The sequence below is a fragment of the Ursus americanus genome, chromosome X (genome assembly GCF_024610735.1).
Source record: "Ursus americanus isolate L20-20 chromosome X, mUrsAme1.1.p, whole genome shotgun sequence".
Lineage (NCBI taxonomy): Eukaryota > Metazoa > Chordata > Mammalia > Carnivora > Ursidae > Ursus > Ursus americanus.
This window is the reverse complement of record NC_142164.1, coordinates 30,943,366-30,960,446: the sequence shown is the minus strand read 5'-3', so window position 1 is coordinate 30,960,446 and position 17,081 is coordinate 30,943,366. Positions and strand designations below refer to the sequence as shown.

At 43.9% G+C, this 17,081-nt stretch overlaps 1 protein-coding gene across 8 annotated transcripts in view; it reads right to left on the bottom strand.

Annotated features, from left to right (window-relative positions):
* Window positions 1-9,774: 9,774 nt before the first annotated feature.
* KLHL13 (kelch like family member 13) overlaps window positions 9,775-17,081 on the bottom strand; it is a 192,380-nt gene continuing 185,073 nt past the window's right edge. For all 8 annotated transcript variants that reach the window (XM_045805018.2, XM_045805021.2, XM_045805017.2 and 5 more), the window contains 2 exons: window positions 13,744-13,857; window positions 9,775-11,417 (listed from right to left, as the gene is read on the bottom strand). In XM_045805018.2, coding sequence (XP_045660974.2) covers window positions 10,930-11,417; window positions 13,744-13,857 — 602 coding nt within the window. In that variant the 3' untranslated portion in view covers window positions 9,775-10,929. The remainder of the gene's footprint in view (window positions 11,418-13,743; window positions 13,858-17,081) is intronic.

Below are 17,081 nucleotides of genomic sequence, written 5' to 3'. Positions count from 1 at the left end.
GCCGAATGGGCAGAGCCGACAGTTCCCTGCCATTCTGGCCCCGTGCTTCGGGAAATCACCCAAGATTGAGTAGTAGGAGTGCAATTCATGAGCGTTTCATGCGCCTGCTACCCTGATCTCATGGTCTGAAGCCGGAGCAGACGGGACTCCCCCACTGGTACCTGCCAAGGAATCTATTCTCGTCCCCTCTCTGACTTCAAGATCTCATGCCCCACGAGACTTCTTGATTGACAGACCCTATATGAGATTCTGCCAGTTCCTTGGAAACATGTTGCCTCTGAAATCAAAGAGGTGGGACTCTAGCTGTGGCAGAATCTGCCAGTGCTTCACTGTCATTTTCACTGTTCTTTTTCCCAAGTCCTACCTTAGATTCTATTTCTCAGCCTCCTTGAAAGTCGTGTGGGAAGTTCTGTGTACCACATCCAGATCCGGCCCCCAAATCCTCTCACTCGCTCCTCGGCTACTCCCCGCTCCCCTGTTCTTGCTCCCTGGGCTGCCGATGATCATGGCTGTTTGGAAGCCATATTTGGGAGACCTGGTTCCTGAGTGGCCCGGATGGAGGAGAACTTCCCTCAGACCTGGAACACTGCGTTGGACCGTTCTGTGGGTGAGAAGTAAAACCTGTTTTGTTTGAGCTCTTACCATTATCATTACCCTAAGAAATATTTTTAAGAGCTCACTTTTGTTCAGTTTTGTACACATAAACGCGTCAGGTCTGCTTCTCAGGCTTCTGGCCCCACTCTTGAGAGCTTTGAAAAAAAAAATGTCACCCTCCTGAATCCCTGGTGAAAAGTTCTGTCGTTGGAAAAATGTTCACTGACCAGGATCATTAGCTCTTTCCGGCTCGGGCAACCCCTCCTTCTGCCATAGGCCAGCATGCTCGGGCACTGGGCTGAAACTTCATCCGGGGTGGTCCCTACCTTTCTTGTTGCCTTACTGGCACACATTTTGAAGCTGTGATCTCTGGCCACAAAGCCCTCTTCTATCCTGGCTTCAACAAAGGAGGAAGAGATAGTTGAGAAACAACTGGGGACGTTGAAATATATAGTGGGCATTTACATGGATACTGAGTAAGGTATTAGGAATTTCCGTAGGCAGGATAATGAAAAGAAGAGAAATTTCCTTAGCTTTAAACATATGTTTTGAAGTATTCAGGGGAGAAACATCATAATGTCCATATTTACTTTAAAATATTTTACCTTCAGAAAAATTAGATGAAGCAAATATGACAAAATATTTATAATTGTTACACATAAGTAATGGGTACACAGGTGTTCATTATACTACTTTCTCTACATGCCACTATGTCTGAAAATTCTCCTATTAATAATGAAATGTAGGAGTGCCTGGCTGGCTCAGTGGGTGGAGCGGGCGGCTCTTGATCTCAAGGTTGTGGGTTTGAGCCCCACGTTGGGTGTAGTTCACTTTAAAAAAAATAAAATCTAGGGTTGCCCGGGTGGCTCAGTTAAGCATCTGCCTTCAGCTCAGGTCATGATCCCTGGTTCCTGGGATCGAGTCCCACATCGGGCTCCCTGCTCAGCGGGGAGCCTGCTTCTCCCTCTACCTGCTGCTCCCCCTGCTTGTGCTCTCTCTCTCTGTGAAAAATAAATAAATAAAATCTTTTAAAAAAATCTTAAAAAACAGTGAAATGTAAAATGAAAAGTCTTCATTCCCTGTAAACAGCTCTCAAGTTGAAGATTTCCTTGCACAACCGGGTTTGAAAAAAAAAAAATACAATGCTCAGCGTCCGTCTCTGGTCATTTTGCTTTTGCGCCTCATCTTAGTGTAAAAGGTACAACAATTTGTTGAAATAGGTGGGGGGGATACAGCAATCTAAAGTCTTCCTTTCTGGGATGCCTCAGGGCCTCAGTCGGTTAAGCGTCTGCCTTCGGCTCAGGTCATGATCCCAGGGTCCTGGGATGGGGAGCCTGCTTTTCCCTCTCCCTGCCGCTCCCCCTGCTTTTGCGCACGCGCTCTCTCTGACAAATAAATAAAATTGTTAAAAAAAATATAAAGTCTCCCTTTCCTGCTTCCCGCTGGTGAAACTTTGACCTTCCCAAAGTCATTCAGGTCCACCCGGGATGGATTAGGGCTCACGTGGTCCTGAGCATTTAGCAGGAGGAAGAAGGCAGCTGATGGGTGTTCCCTAGCAGGGTGTGTGCACGCGGCAGCTTTTTTTTGCCACCTCATTGACTTCAAACGCCTGCAGAGCCGATCCCTGGCCTTGACTTCCCCTGCCCTCTGTACATGGTCAACTTTACCTGATTGCCCACCACCATACCACCCAGCAGGGCCAGGTCCTTGGAAACCTGTCTCTCCTGAATCCATTGTCCCAAACATTTCATTCTGGATCCCACACTGCTGGAAACTTACAGCCTTTGTGCACATATCTGCAAGCTTTCCAAATGCATCCACACGTTCCTTGCAATGCTCTCAATTCCTCTAGCAGGCTGGTATCTGATTATCTCACTTGCATGAGGGTGTCAAAGAGGACAAAAAGGAGGCACCAGATATGATAAGGTCACAGATGTCCCAGCCTTTATTAGCAATCGCAACCAACAGGGCACCGGCTCTTGCCTCTGGGTGCTCCACCAGTCACTCTAACTTGTCCCACGGACTCAGCTCTAGGACCAGGGATTATCTGTCTCCCTGATGGTGGCCTTCACCACATTATACCTCTGCTTCTTCTTTCCTGCCTCAGAGCAGAGAATGTTTGAGGCTGGGACTCTCTGAAATGATTGGGTGCCCTGCTACCACATTTCCAGCTGTTCTGGACTGAGCCTTATTCCCAAGATTTGCTCCATCATACATTTACTGTGTTTAACAAAGAGTTTGGGGGCTTCCTTTTTAAAAAAGAGTCCAGGGGCGCCTGGGTGGCTCCCTTGGTGAAGCGTCTGCCTTCGGCTCGGGTCATGATCCCAGGGTCCTGGGATGGAGCCCCTCATGGGCCTCCCTGCTCAGTGGGGAGTCTGCTTCTCCCTCTGCCCCTCCCCCTGCTTGTGCTCTCTCTCTTCCAAATAAATAAATAAAATCTTAAAAAAATTGACCTCCTGATTGGCAAATGCACACGTTTTTCTTTGAACCTGAGTCAGGTAACAGTGTAGCTTGACGTTGCTATTTTTGCGCACCCCGATTTGGGGGACAGCTTGGCTCAAAATCATTTCCCCATTCACTGGGAACCCCTCTCTTTACAGGGACTGAGTTCTTGACCTTCGTCTCAGAGCTCTGAGCCCCCGGATATCACCCCAAAGGGAAGCATCTGATCTAAACCTGGCCTGCTACTGTGGTCTCCGACGAGTTTTAAACTGATCACCCGGGATCGGAGGCATTTTCTCCACGGCGGGGCAAGGCGGAAGTTCTCCCGGGCGAGGCGGAAGTTCTCCGAGCTCCCACGCGCAGGCGCCGCCATGTCCGGGAAGCAGGTCCGCAGGAGGCGGCGGTGAACCTGACCCTCAGGGCAAAGGCCAATCGCAGAGGGTTGCCAGCCTCGGAGTCTTTCTTCGGGTTCTCCCCACGTCCCAGCTGCAGTTCTGGGCTTGCTATGCTTCTGGGATACGCCCCACCACGGGTCTAGGAGTTTTTCCCTCTTAACCTCAGCTGGTAAGAGTTTTGCTTTCTTTGGCTTGCATTCAGGCCTTTTGTTCATTCCTTATTGATTCAGGTCTACTGTGGCTACTGTTCCTTTTGGGAAATGCCTTAATTAGGAGATTTGTAGAAGAAAACAAAAGGCCTGCTATCATGATTGTGTCATCGATGCGACGTTTGGGGTATGAGTTCTCTTCTAGTCTGGCTGTCAGGCAAACCCCTAGGGGGCTGGGAGGGACTTGATAGGTGGTTGTGGCTGCCTGGCTTTGATTAGCGAGGAAACAGGTTTTCAGACAAGACGTGAGAACGGAGAAATCAAACCTTAGGTGATCTATGTTTTGGAGCGTCGTCTTTGGTAGCAGGACTTCAAGTAATCATCAGTGATGTTGCTAAGAAGTCCTTTGTTACATGGAGCGTGATCAGGGGCCAGTGAGCAGCGCTTTCAACCACTCTCGATCAGGTCCTACATTGATACATTTTATTTATATTGTAACGACACACACGCACACATATATGCATAAGTATTGTTTTGTGAATTTTTCTTTTGATTAATATGTTGGCATATTAATCAGATATGTATATGCATATTAATCAAAAGAAAAATACACAAAACACTTGAAATTATACAGTGCACTCTATTTTTTATCGCATATCTGTAAAAACTGCTGCTAAAATTGATTTTAGAACTGATACAGCAGTTCTCAAACTTTTACGCCTCAGGACTGCTCCTGTACCCCGTTAAAATTTTTTGAGGACACCAAGGAGGCTTTGTTTATGTGGGTTATATCTATTTATAGTTACTGTATTAGAAATGAAAAATGAGGTGTTTTTTTTTAAACAGCAGAACATGCAAACTCATACCCCATCACTTGACAGAGCAATGGCGTCATTGTACATCCTTGACCCTCTGGAAAACTCTAATGTCCACTTGGGAGGGAATGAGAGTGAAACAGGGAAATGATGTCTTAGGATTCTGATGACAACAGTTCCGACCTTGTGAGCTCTCTGAAAGGGTCTCAGGGACTCCAGGAGGCTAGACCACACCTTGAGAACTTCCACAGTAATAGGGTGTGGCCTAGACTTTGAAAAACACTCATGTAGAAAAAGGCAATTATGGACATATTGAACCAGGTAAATCCAATGAGCTATATTTCATTCTCTGTGTTTCCCTGTTGTTCTTTCGGAGTGAGGAGGGTATTATGGTTAATTCCCCAACAATTTCACATCAGATAATTAATCTAAGCCAGTCCATGCATGGCCTAGCAACCAGTCCAGGGGCGGTCATATGTCCTGAGTTGGCTCCCTCAGACTCAAGAGGAGGATTTAAATTCCACAGTTGAAGGAGATTTCCTCTCTTCCTCGATGTGAACAGGAACACTACCGGCAAAACAGTGTTGGCAATGCTATTGCAAACAGAGTGGGGAGATAAAAACTAAAATAAACAAAGAACTCTGGGTACTTGAGAACACAGCTAATTCTAGCACACCTGGGGCCTCCTTCCCTCTAGTGGGCTTTGCAGTTCTGTGAGTACTTTACGGGACAAGTTACGTGTGACCCTACCCGGCACAGCACTGGCCAGTTGGTGGTCAGGGTGATCAGTGAGAGCTCTGTAAGATCAAGCTGAATCTCAAGGGACAGGAGCTGGGATTTCAAGGATTGGCTGCTCCTTCCCTACGGGTACTCTTTTATTTACAGCTTTGTGCCAAGAAAAGTTATATTTTATTAACACAGGCACTCTTTGCTTTGTAGCCTACGGGTACTCTTTTATTTACAGCTTTGCGGCAAGGAAAGTTATATTTTATTAACACACACACTCTTTGCTTTGTAGCCTCCCACTTTATAAACATCTACGCGTGTTACTATGCTCAGATGTTGCCTCTTTACACACCCCTCATGGCCACTAGCACGCTACGTCTGCTCAGCTAGACTAAGCACCTTGAGGGTAGGGATTAATTTGTATTCATCTTTGTCGCCCTAGGACTCTTCATTGACATTAATATGAAATAGGTTCAAATAAATGTTTGCTGAAAGAATAAATGAATGATAATGAAACATGCTCTTGTAACGGTAGGAGTGAGCAAACTATAGCCCATGGACCAAATCTGGTCTGTGGCTTGTTTTTCTTTCTTTTCTTTCTTTAAGTTTATTTATTTATTTTTTTGTAATCTCTACACCCAGTGTGGGGCTCGAACTCACAACCCTGATATTAGGAGTCACATGCTCTTCCAGCCGAGCCAGCCAGGCATCCCTGTGGCCTGTTTTTCTATGGTCCTTGAGCTAAGAACAGTCTTCCCATTTTTATTTTTATTTTTCAAGATTTTATTTTTTTAAGTAATCGCTACACCCAACGTGGGGCTTGAACTCACAACCCAGAGATCAAGAATCACATGCTCCATAGACTGAACCAGCCAGACGCCCCCCAGTCTTCACATTTTTAAATGGCTGAAAGCAGTCAAAAGAAGAGTGCTATGTTGTAATCCAGAAAATTATAGGAACTTCAAATTTCAGCATCCATAAAGTTTTAGTGGAACACATCCACACTCATTCATTTGCGTACTGTCTACACTTCGGTATAACCATCAGCAGAGTAGTTGTTACAAGAATTGTGGCCTCCAAAGATTAAAATATTTACTGATTGTAGGGATGCCTGGGTGGCTCAGTTGGTTGGGTGTCTGCCTTCGGCTTATGTCATGATCCTGGGGTCCTGGGATTGAGTCCTGCATCAGACTCCTTGCTTAGCAGGGATAAATAAATAAATAAATAAATAAATAAATAAATAAATATTTACTGATTGTTTACAGAAGAAGTCTGCCACCCTTGTTTCCTGGTTTTTGCAGGGGGGGGGTTAGGGCTAATTGAGGTATGGCCTCTATAGTCATTTTTAATAATTCAGTCTCCATTTATCTTAGTCACTTGGCCAAATAACACATGCAAGGGGATGAAGCATTCGACGATTATATGGCAGTACACGATTTGTATATACACTAAGGGACACTAAATTTAAATACAGATTGGGGGCACCTGGGTGGCTCAGTCTGTTGGGCGTCTGCCTTCGGCTCAGGTTGTGATCCTGGGGTCCTTGGATTGAACCCCACATCCTCATTGGGCTTACCACTGGGTGGGGAGCCTGCTTCTCCCTCCCCCTCTGCTGCTTCCCCTGCTTGTGCTGTCAAAAAAATGAATAAAATCTTTAAAAAAATTTATTAGAGATTGAAATATTCACTTTGAGATCTGAATTATACAAATTACTTAGACTCACTGATTAAAAAAATACTTTCCAGGATCATTAATTCTGCAAACATCTGATTTGACATTAATGTTTCAATATTTTTAAACTGACAAAAGCGCAAAACATTGTCTAGTAGTTATACCTCACTTAATAGAGGGGTTTAGAAAATCTTACTCTAAATACTGCATTGATGTATTTTGTGTCAGAAATTAATGCTTTGATATATCAGAACATATCTTGTACCAGAAAATATGGAATAGTATATCAAAAAAAATATGGTGCATATAGAATTTTTCTAATAAATAATGTAAATTATCTTGGACTGAATTTTTTTTAAGATTTTATTTTTCTTAGTCTCTGCATCCCATGTGCGGCTCGAACACACGACCCCGAGATCAAGAGTTGTGTGTTCTACCGACTGAGCCAGCCAGGTGCCCCTATTTACTCTGATTTTAAATGATAATGGTGTAAAAAACAATATCGTCATATTCAGCAGTAGTTATCTTGACGTGGGGGAGCTAAATATTTCTCTTCCTTCCTGTATTTTCCAATTTGTCTATATTTTGCATGTTATAATTACCAAAAGAGTTTTTAAATAGGGCATTATTTGACCAATTTAAAATTCCCTTAATCCTCATGAACAATTTGCTTCGCATTTACTTTCCTCCTCGCCTAGCCAGAGAGCTATCTGATGTGGAAGGAAGTAAACCTGAGGTTTGGCAGTCTGAAAATGAAAACCAAAAGCAAGGCACAAGAGCCAAGAATAAAATTAGAGGCAGTGCCAACTTTCCGCCCAAGAAAGTCTGCTCACTGTTCTTGGGGGGAAAAAACACAAAGGCCTTTGAAATGGGGGGGCGTGGAGAGAAAAGGTTACATGGTCAAAGTAATTAAATAAAACACTACTTAATTGCCCTGTGGAGCACCCTCTCGGGACTAAAGTGAGGGAATTATTTCAGCCACCTGCAAAGAAACATTACATCCCTATATATTTTCCAAAGTCCCTACAGTAATTCAGACAGGAAATAGTTTCAGGTCACGATTTTACTTTTCAGAGCAAAACCTGATTATCGGATGCATTTTTTAAAATTCTAGAAATAGGCAAAGTAGATTTTTTATTCGTCTTCCCCACCCTACCAACATTGACCAAGAAGGAAAGTTATGAACCTTCTGAGATTTAACGTGTTCTAGAACTCCTTTTGCAAGGAGATGGAGAACCTAAGAAAGGCAAGGGTGAGAAATGTTTGCAAAGCCAGTTGATGACTGGCAGCTATTTTTTATGAAGACAAAGAGTTAATTCATTGTGAAGGAAAATGTGTAATCATTTATCAGCTGTTGGAACTGTTTAATAATAGCACCGTGTGACATTAATTGCTATTCCAAATACCATGTGGCATGGATGCAGAAAAGGTAAGCCGTCAACCAGAGCTGCGTGCGCTGCGCGTCATGCCCAGTGGCCAACTGCTAACAGGTCACCAACCCGATTCCCTTCTTTCTGGGCACGCAGCTCTCTGATGGTTCCTTGACCCCTTTGTGCTTTTAGGTGACCACGGGACCAACTTCCGGCCAGGAGAACGTGGGCAGAAGTGATGTATGGCTCTTTCAGGCCTGACCCTTACAGCCCTCACGTCTGCCACGCTCCGTGTCCCTTCTGCGGACTGACTGGAGAGGACTCCAAGGCCGAAGAGGCGACAAGGTGCGAAGAACCGCGGCTGTTCAGAGGAGAGCCACCTGACCAAGGACACCCACACTGGACTGTGGCAGGACCAGGAATGTGTGCGTCCACACCCGCGCCTGTAGGCGGCCGTCCACTATATGCGAATGGCTGTATGCGCCCTGCCTCTGAGCACAGCGCTGAAATCCCTTGACCAGTGGCTCTGAGGGGAGGGTAGTCTTTTTTTTTTTTTTTAAAGATTTTCTTTATTCATTTGAGAGAAAGAGAGCGCAAGCAGGGGGGAGAGGGAGAAGCAGGCTCCCCGCTGAGTGGGGAGCCCAACGAGGGGCTCGATCCCAGGACTCTGGGCTTATGACCTGAGCCGAAGGCAGACGCTTCACTGACTAAGCCCCCCCGGCACCCCAGGAAGGGTAATCTTGATGAAGGGGGTCTTTCAAATTCATACCAGGCTTCTCCCAACATTCAAACTATCACTGGTGGAAAAATTGTTTTCTTCATTATGTTGAACTCAAGACAGAGCTAGTGAATCTGCCCTGCTAATTCCTCACTGGGGAAGAGATCCCGTGACACTCCGTTGTTTGGGATTAGCTCAGAAGCTTTAGTTCAGACTGAATCGGGTCAGCTGCAGATAAAGTCAGAAAGATCATGCCCATGGGGCGCCTGGGGGGCTCAGATGGTGAAGCATCTGCCTTCGGCTCAGGTCAGGATCTCCAGGCCCTGGGATCGAGCCCCAGGTCAGGCTCCCGGCTCAGTGGGGACGTCTGCTTCTCCCTCTCCTTCTGCCCCTCCCCCGGCTTGTGCTCTCTCTCTGTCTCGCTCTCTCAAATCAATCTTAGAAAAAAAAAATCATGCACGTGGCCCTAACAGAATCCTCAGACTATCTTTTCCCAAAACGTTATTTCTTTACAGCCCCAGGTCAAGAACAAATCTCTTAGGGCATTTTACAGAATGTCTTCTCATTAGGCAGGATGGATCTTCTCGAAGATCAGGGACACTGACCTCCGAAATGTAACTCTTCTTATGGTTCCGACATGGCTGGCAGTTCTGTTCTGTGGGGATGAGGGGTGCTCGGCATCTTCCGTACTGATTCCACAGAGACAACCAGCACTGAGTTTTGACCAATGAGGTTAGACCTGGTCAAATGATTTTTTTCCTTGACTACAAGTCATTAATATTAATCCAAACTGTTCAGTGCTCTCAGTTCTGATCACTTGAATCTCGCCATACCAAAAAAAAAAAAAATTAATGAAAGTCAAATCAGACAATAATGGGATGCCTCAGACCAAAATGACATTAAATGTTTTTTTATTGAACAAAAGGAGAGAAAACATGGAAGTTGAAATCACTGAGCAAAAGCAGCTTCCCAATGAGGCTGCTATACTTTGTGCTAAATAACCTATGAATCGAGAGTATACGGAACACATCCAATATGCAAGTTACCGCAACAGCAAAGGAGAAGGTGTGGCTTACAGTTTCAGAAGGAAAAATTTGGTCAAGTGACAAATTTAGTTGCTCAAAATTTCTAGCCCTTATCCACCTAAATTCAGTAGGATTCTCCATGTGTGCATTCAGTATGTGCCTACTGAATTCCCATTTTAACGGAAGCTGCTTTTTCGTAGAAATTTAAAAAGATCTTTCACGTTTATTTGATAATGCCATTCAATTTTTACAATTTTGTATTTGTTATATGTAGGTGTGTGTATGTATTTATACACACTTTAGAGACCCCAAACCCTTGTTTCTAAGTAGAGGGGTCATGCTGTTTTTGTTTTTTTTTAAATTAATATTGGTGAATTTCAGTTATTATTTCTCCTGTGTGTCTGAGAAACTTCATATGTTTTCAGTGCCCCCACACAGACAGGTGGGCTGACAGGTACGTCAAAAATACTTCACGACAAGAGGGAGGTAGCTCATGCGCGTTGGCAACCTTTTGTCTATTGTTTCTTGTTGGAGCAAGCTGCCTCCCTTTGCCATCTCACAAAGATGAAAGGAAAACTTTTTACTTTGAAGCCTAGTTAGCACAGTTGTACGTTTACTATAATCCACCTTCGGGTTGGTTTATTGGGCTTTCTAATGTAAGATGACAAATACCTTATACCCAATGCACAGCATCAAAAAGTACTGAAGAAACATTTTATAGACAATATCTTGTGTTTTTTTTTTTTTTTTGGTTTTTGTTTTTTGTGGTTTTTTTTTTTTTTTTGTATGTTAAACATCGGCTTCACTGGGATACATTTCCAGAATGGTTTGTTACCACTTTATAAACACTCTAAGCCAAACAAACAGCACAAATAACATCAATGTTGTCTTTTTTTTTTCCAATATCTGTATCAATTACTGGAGGCTAATCCTAACACACACTACTAAAGGGGGCGCAAAAGAAGAGAATTGAGGACACGCTGCAAAGATAGGACTACAGCATCTCAGTTGTAGGGGGATGATCTTAAGGTGCAGAAAGGGGGGACTCTCTAGAAGGTGACGGTGTGGTTTCTTCGGGGGGGAAAACCGTGAGTGTACAAGCTCGGATGCCACCGAGGGACTCTGGGAGATCGAACACCTTATGCCACTCGTCTTTATCGGGGTCATATTTCTGCACTATCTCCACCATACAGCGATTATTCCAGGAATACCCACCGACCACGTAGATCTTATTTTCAAAGACCGCGACCCCAACATCACTCTGCCCCCTTAACATGGCAGCAATTGGGGTCCACTGGTCAAGGATGGGTGAGTAGTATTCACAGCTCAGGACATCATCATAATCACTTGTGCCTCGGAAGTGATTGCCGCCGATGACGTAGAGCCTCTCCCCCACGGTACACATGCAGTGCAGGCCTCTGACGGTGGTCATTGGCGCCTTCTGGATCCATTTGTCAGTATCAGGGTCAAAGCACATGAGCTCCTTTTGGAAAGTGTCATGAGTGATTCCTCCTAAAGAATGAACACAGGCATGAGGGTAGACAGATTATTATAAAGATGCAGAAGTAAATAAAAGGCTCTCCATCCTAGATCATCGACCTTTAGCCACCTGTTAGGACGTCTGACGGCTTATTGGCGGTGTTATAAATGCCCTCTGGAAGTACTTTCTCTAGGATTAAAAATCCAGAGATTAACATTTTCAGCTTCTTAAAGAACAAAAAACCTAGCTTATGTTATCGCAAGGACTTTCTCAAGCAGAGACCCGTGGAATTTAAGAGGTTTTGCTGAGTGAAAATAGATTTGGGCCACTTTTTGAGTTGGGTCTGCAGTAAATCTCACGTACAGATCATCATGCAGTCCTTTTTTTTTTTTTTTAAGATTGTACTTACTTATTTGTCAGAGAGAGAGAGGGGGTAAGTAGGGGGAGCGGCAGGCAGAGGGAGAAGCAGGCTCCCCGCTGAGCAGGGAGCTGGATGCGGGACTCAATCCCAGGACCCTGGAATCATAACCTGAGCCAGAGGCAGATACTCAACCAACCGAGCCACCCAGGCGCCCCGGCATCACTCACTCCTCCTGCTTTGTGGCAGGCACTCCCTGGCATCTGAGCGCTGGGCTCGGGCATTTTAATTCCGGTTGCCCATTTCCGCACTTAGCACGTACGTAAGAATCTCTACTCTCCTTATCTCCTTAGCATTGGGACTATGAAGTCAAATAAATCAAAATGCTTTGAAAAGCTGACAACATTATGCAAATGGCCAAGCATATAAGAATATTCAGCACTGTTTGTTTTCGTAGAGTTTCTGTTGGGTGGGTGCAGGAAGGTAATGTCATCTGGGGCAGCACGGACACCTAAAGACTCCGAAAGCTGAATACATGTGGAATCTCGTATACGCCGCCGTTTGTCGTTGGTCCACTGGGTCTGTATCGTCCACAGAGTGTATTCTGAGATCACATAGAAACCAGTCTCTACAAGGAAAGTATCACACTCTCTGTTCTGCAGATTAGCGAGAGAAGTAACGAAATTTTCAGCCGTGCCAATCAGAGTGCTACTATCTGGTGGCAATTACTGTTTCCTCTCTGCTTTTTACTTTTTTTTTTCCCCTGTACTCTACAGAATTCTCAGGAAGCAAAACAGTGTTTTTTGGTTGGAGATTCAGCTCTGGTCCTATCCTGTTCTTGACCAGGGAGGTCATTTATGAAATACACGTTAGCTATGCCGAAGTGCCACGAGAACAATTTCATGTCATTTTTTTCCCCCCAGAGGATTTGGGGCTCTCATTATAATGACATAGCATCTACACGCATAGAATGGGTAGAGGGTGTAAATCATTGATTAGTGGAGCACATGACTTCCTGGACGGCTCTTTCAATATAAGACGTCCCGTAGTTGCTCATAAATTTAACACCCCAAGCCTGTCAATCATACACTCCAGGCCTTTCGCTGATCCCTCTTGATTACAGATTTCATAAGGCAGCGGCCCAGACCACCAACATCACCTTAATGCCTCTGTTCTCTAATAATGTAACTGCTGGCCTGGCGCCAGCGGGCTCTCAGAAGGGGGAGAATGTGTCAAAAGTAGACCACGTCAGGGCCAAATGAGAAGAAGCTGCCTAACAAAGGAAAATGTCCATATCGGAGGTGAAGAGTACATTGAAATGGGCCTCCTTCCTACACCGGACGGAAGGATGATTTCAACAACAGTTTGGGAACGAAAGTTGTTACTGGAACAAATGGTAGCCGTTTTAGAATCTGTTATCAGAAAAATAGATGCCCATGTGGCCAACATATATACAGGTCATCAGCACAGAATGTTTCATGCAAGCACACCACAGCTGAGTCCCCTGATAATGCTGAGGAAAAGGGAAACACCTCTTATCGGTTGCAGCAAACGAGAGCGTGTGTATCGGGAGCAAGCTTATGCACAGTAGAGTTTCTGTATTAAATAATGATATATTTCCTCATAGACTTGAGCTAAATGTAAGCTCAAAATGAATTGTCGCTACAGGGACTATGAATGGGGGTTGTTGAAGTACACGGTTTATTAGAGCACGGAGTATGGGGACTGAAAGGCAAGTTGGAGAAGCTGAAGGCTTTCCAGTTCCTTCCAAGTTATGTATTCACAGCACAACTGGTTTGCTGGTAGTTTTATGAACTTCTAGAATACCAAAGGCATCTATACGCAAATGCGCACATACAATATTTCTACTAAAATCACCACAAATTATATTTTGATGATCCTTTCTTCTGGATTATTTTTCTAGTACTGTATGGAAAGATGGCGCCATAAGTTAAAAGCGTATGTATTATATTAATTGCATCTGCATTATAATTGTTTACCTGAAATATACATGACTCCTCCATACACAGTCCCAGCATGGCCATAGTGGGGTTCACTCATCTTGGCAACGTAGGTCCACTCATTTGTTCTTGGATTGTAACACTCCACTGTGGCTGTTGTTTAAGGAGAAAAAAAAAACAGACAAAAAAGAATAATAATATTTAAACAACTGAACCATACCTATAACAGATATGAGATACTCTTTGGGGGTCTCTTTTTTTACAGATCGAGATTATATTACTAAGATGAACCATTAATACATTTTACATTAGACTAGAGACTTATGTAATAATCTGACACATTTCTGTCACTGCAGAAATTGCCAGGATTTCTTTTCATCTAGTATCTTGTTACATCTTTGTAATTTGATATTTCTCCCATTTCCAGGCTCTAAATATGTGGGAAGATGAGGGAGCCTGGGTGGCTCAGTCGGTTAAGTGTCTGCCTTCAGCTCAGGTCATGGTCCTGGGGCCCTGAGATTGAGTCCTGCATGGGGCTCCCTGCTCAGCGGGGAGTCTACTTCTCCATCTATCCCTCTTCCCCCCACCCCAGCTCGTGCTCTCTCTCTTGCAAAAATAAACAAATTCTTTATTTTTTTTTAAAGATTTTATTTATTTATTCGACAGAGATAGAGACAGCCAGCGAGAGAGGGAACACAAGCAGGGGGAGTGGGAGAGGAAGAAGCAGGCTCATAGCAGAAGAGCCTGATGTGGGGCTCAATCCCAGATCGCCGGGATCACGCCCTGAGCCGAAGGCAGACGCTTAACCGCTGTGCCACCCAGGCGCCCCTAAACAAAATCTTTAAAAGAGATAAATATGTGGGAAGATGAAAAAATCATAAGGAAGAAGAGAAGTCAGTTCGAGGCCCCCCATGCTGATCCACCATCTAGGAAACAAAGGGTAATAGATAGGACGGAAATCTGAGGTTGAGAATGAACCTATGTGCGTACGCGCAAGGCCTGGCGTATGTGCTGGCTGCATCTTGCTTTATTTCACATCCAGACTACGCACTAGACATTGGCAAGAATTTTCTACATTTCTACATTAAACCCAATAGTGTGTACATATCCACTATCACTGTAGCCAGTCACACTCCTACTAGGAGATGACTGGCAGCATGATATGAAGTGAAGATTTTTATTAGGGGCGCTTCCTCTCAGTAATAAATTTATCATCTTTACCATAAAGTATTTTGGAGAAGTGACCTCAACCTATTTAAATATCACTCTGTTATAACCTCAAGAATAGAACAATGACAGATAGAAAACGTTATTCCCTTCAAAAGGCAGAAAGAAATAGGGCTGTTCTGAGTACTCTGGTCAAAAACACAATGTCTAGGGGCGCCTGGCCAGCTCAGTCAAAAGAGCACGTGAGTCTTGATCTTGGGGTCGTGCGTTCGAGCCCCACGTGGAGTGTAGAGATTACGTAAATAAAACTTTAAAAAAGAAACAAACAAAACCCCACACAAAGTCTAGGTAGACTTGACAAGTTTGCACTATTTACTACAGATGCTGTCAGTTGGTAACCCGAGTTCCTGTCTCCCCACCCCTGCTTTTTTCTTAGGAACGGAACCACAGCACCGTACACGGGAGCATTCAAATTAGCGGGTTCCCTTGAATCTGAGCTGACCATATGGTACAGTACTAGGCAATGGAAGGGAAGCATTCTACCGAGTGCCGTTCCATCAAGCTGCTGGAATACCTAACCGATGAACCACCCCTTGAACAAGATTCCCTATTAAAAAAAAATAAAATAACGTGAGAACAGGCAAAACGAGAGAAGAAATGAGAGATGCATTTTGTACTCTAATCAATCATTTCATTTCTTCATCAGATTGACTCCGTGCGGTACTTATTTCTTGCCTAACGACTCCTACATGATACCACTTCTCACACCCCCTTACTGATTGCCTTTTGCAGTGACTTGAGCTTTACATTTTCAGGCTTATTTCCAAGGCTTGTCCTGTTCTCATTTTCATCTACTCTCTTGTTAGTTTCGTTCACTGCTTTAGGCCTGGACCCTAACCAGCTCTATTTCTTCTTCTTCTTTTTTCTCTCCCAACTCTATTTCTTCTAAATCCTTCCATTAAGTAGCCGGATCCTGCAAAATCTTTCCCCCAAATAAGAGCGATTGCCACAATTCATGACAAGCTCACGCTGATTACCCCGATACTGGTTTTGGCTACTTGTAGTCACCGGACATCTTCTCTCATGCTCATTTCCATTTGCCTTTAGCTCGACTTTCACTTAATTTCACAGAGGATCTAGGATATTGATTGGTACCTGGCAACAGCAAGGTAATTAATGGTAGGGTTTTAGCTGATAAAAAAAAAAAAGCAGTCTAATCACACATCCTATCAGTGAAAGGGTTTTAAAAGGCTTCCAGAGATCATCTTTTCCATGTATTTGATGGCAAAGACGGGTTTTACTACAGTTCTATGCTTTCCTTAATGAAAAATTCTGCCTTGAACTTTGAAATTTCTAGAGTGTCACGGTCTCTCCTTATGTCTAATTCAATCTATTCTGATGGAGTTTCCATTAGTTTCCTCCTATTCTTTTCGGAGTGGAGCTATAGCACTTGAATAGCTATTCACTGTTCGTGATTATTAAAATTTTCCCATGTAGAAAGATAATGCTGTTCTTCTGTCAGTGAATTAATTGCATTTTTTTCCCCTAATAGGGGTTATAAGAATCCACCTACTTTCTCATACAGGAGTAACCTAAGTGTAAGACAGCTATTAACCACCAATAATATAATAATTACATAATAGTTCATCATCCCTCAAAACTTTTCTTCTTCGAGCTAAGCAATCCATATCCTTTAGCTTTTCCTATCATTTAGTATCTACTGTCAACCTCTAGACTGTCTCCATGAAGAATTGTTGTTCTCAGTAAAATCAAGAGTATTTCGTTTTAAAATAGAATACATCCGATAAAAGCGTACACACACACGTGTCCTTATTTTCCATAGTCACAAGGCAGTGGGATAGAGGATCACGCCGACAACCCTGATGGGGGAGGGGGCAAGGGATGATGCGAGGGACGAAACAGTGGTTCCATCGTAGTCTAGGAGAGGTGGGAATGGGAATGAACAAACTAGGGAAGTCTAGAATAGGGTCAGGCAAGTTATAGCCCATCAGCCAAATCCAGCATGCTGCCTGTTTTTTATATGCCCCACAAGATAAAAATATGAGTGGCTTTTACCATTTTCAAAGAGTCGGGGGGGGGGGGGAAATCAAAGGAAAAATGGTTTGGGACATATGCAAATCATACGGAATTCAAATGCTGGTGTTCCTATAGAAAGCTTTATTGGAACACAGCCTCGCCCATTTGTTTAT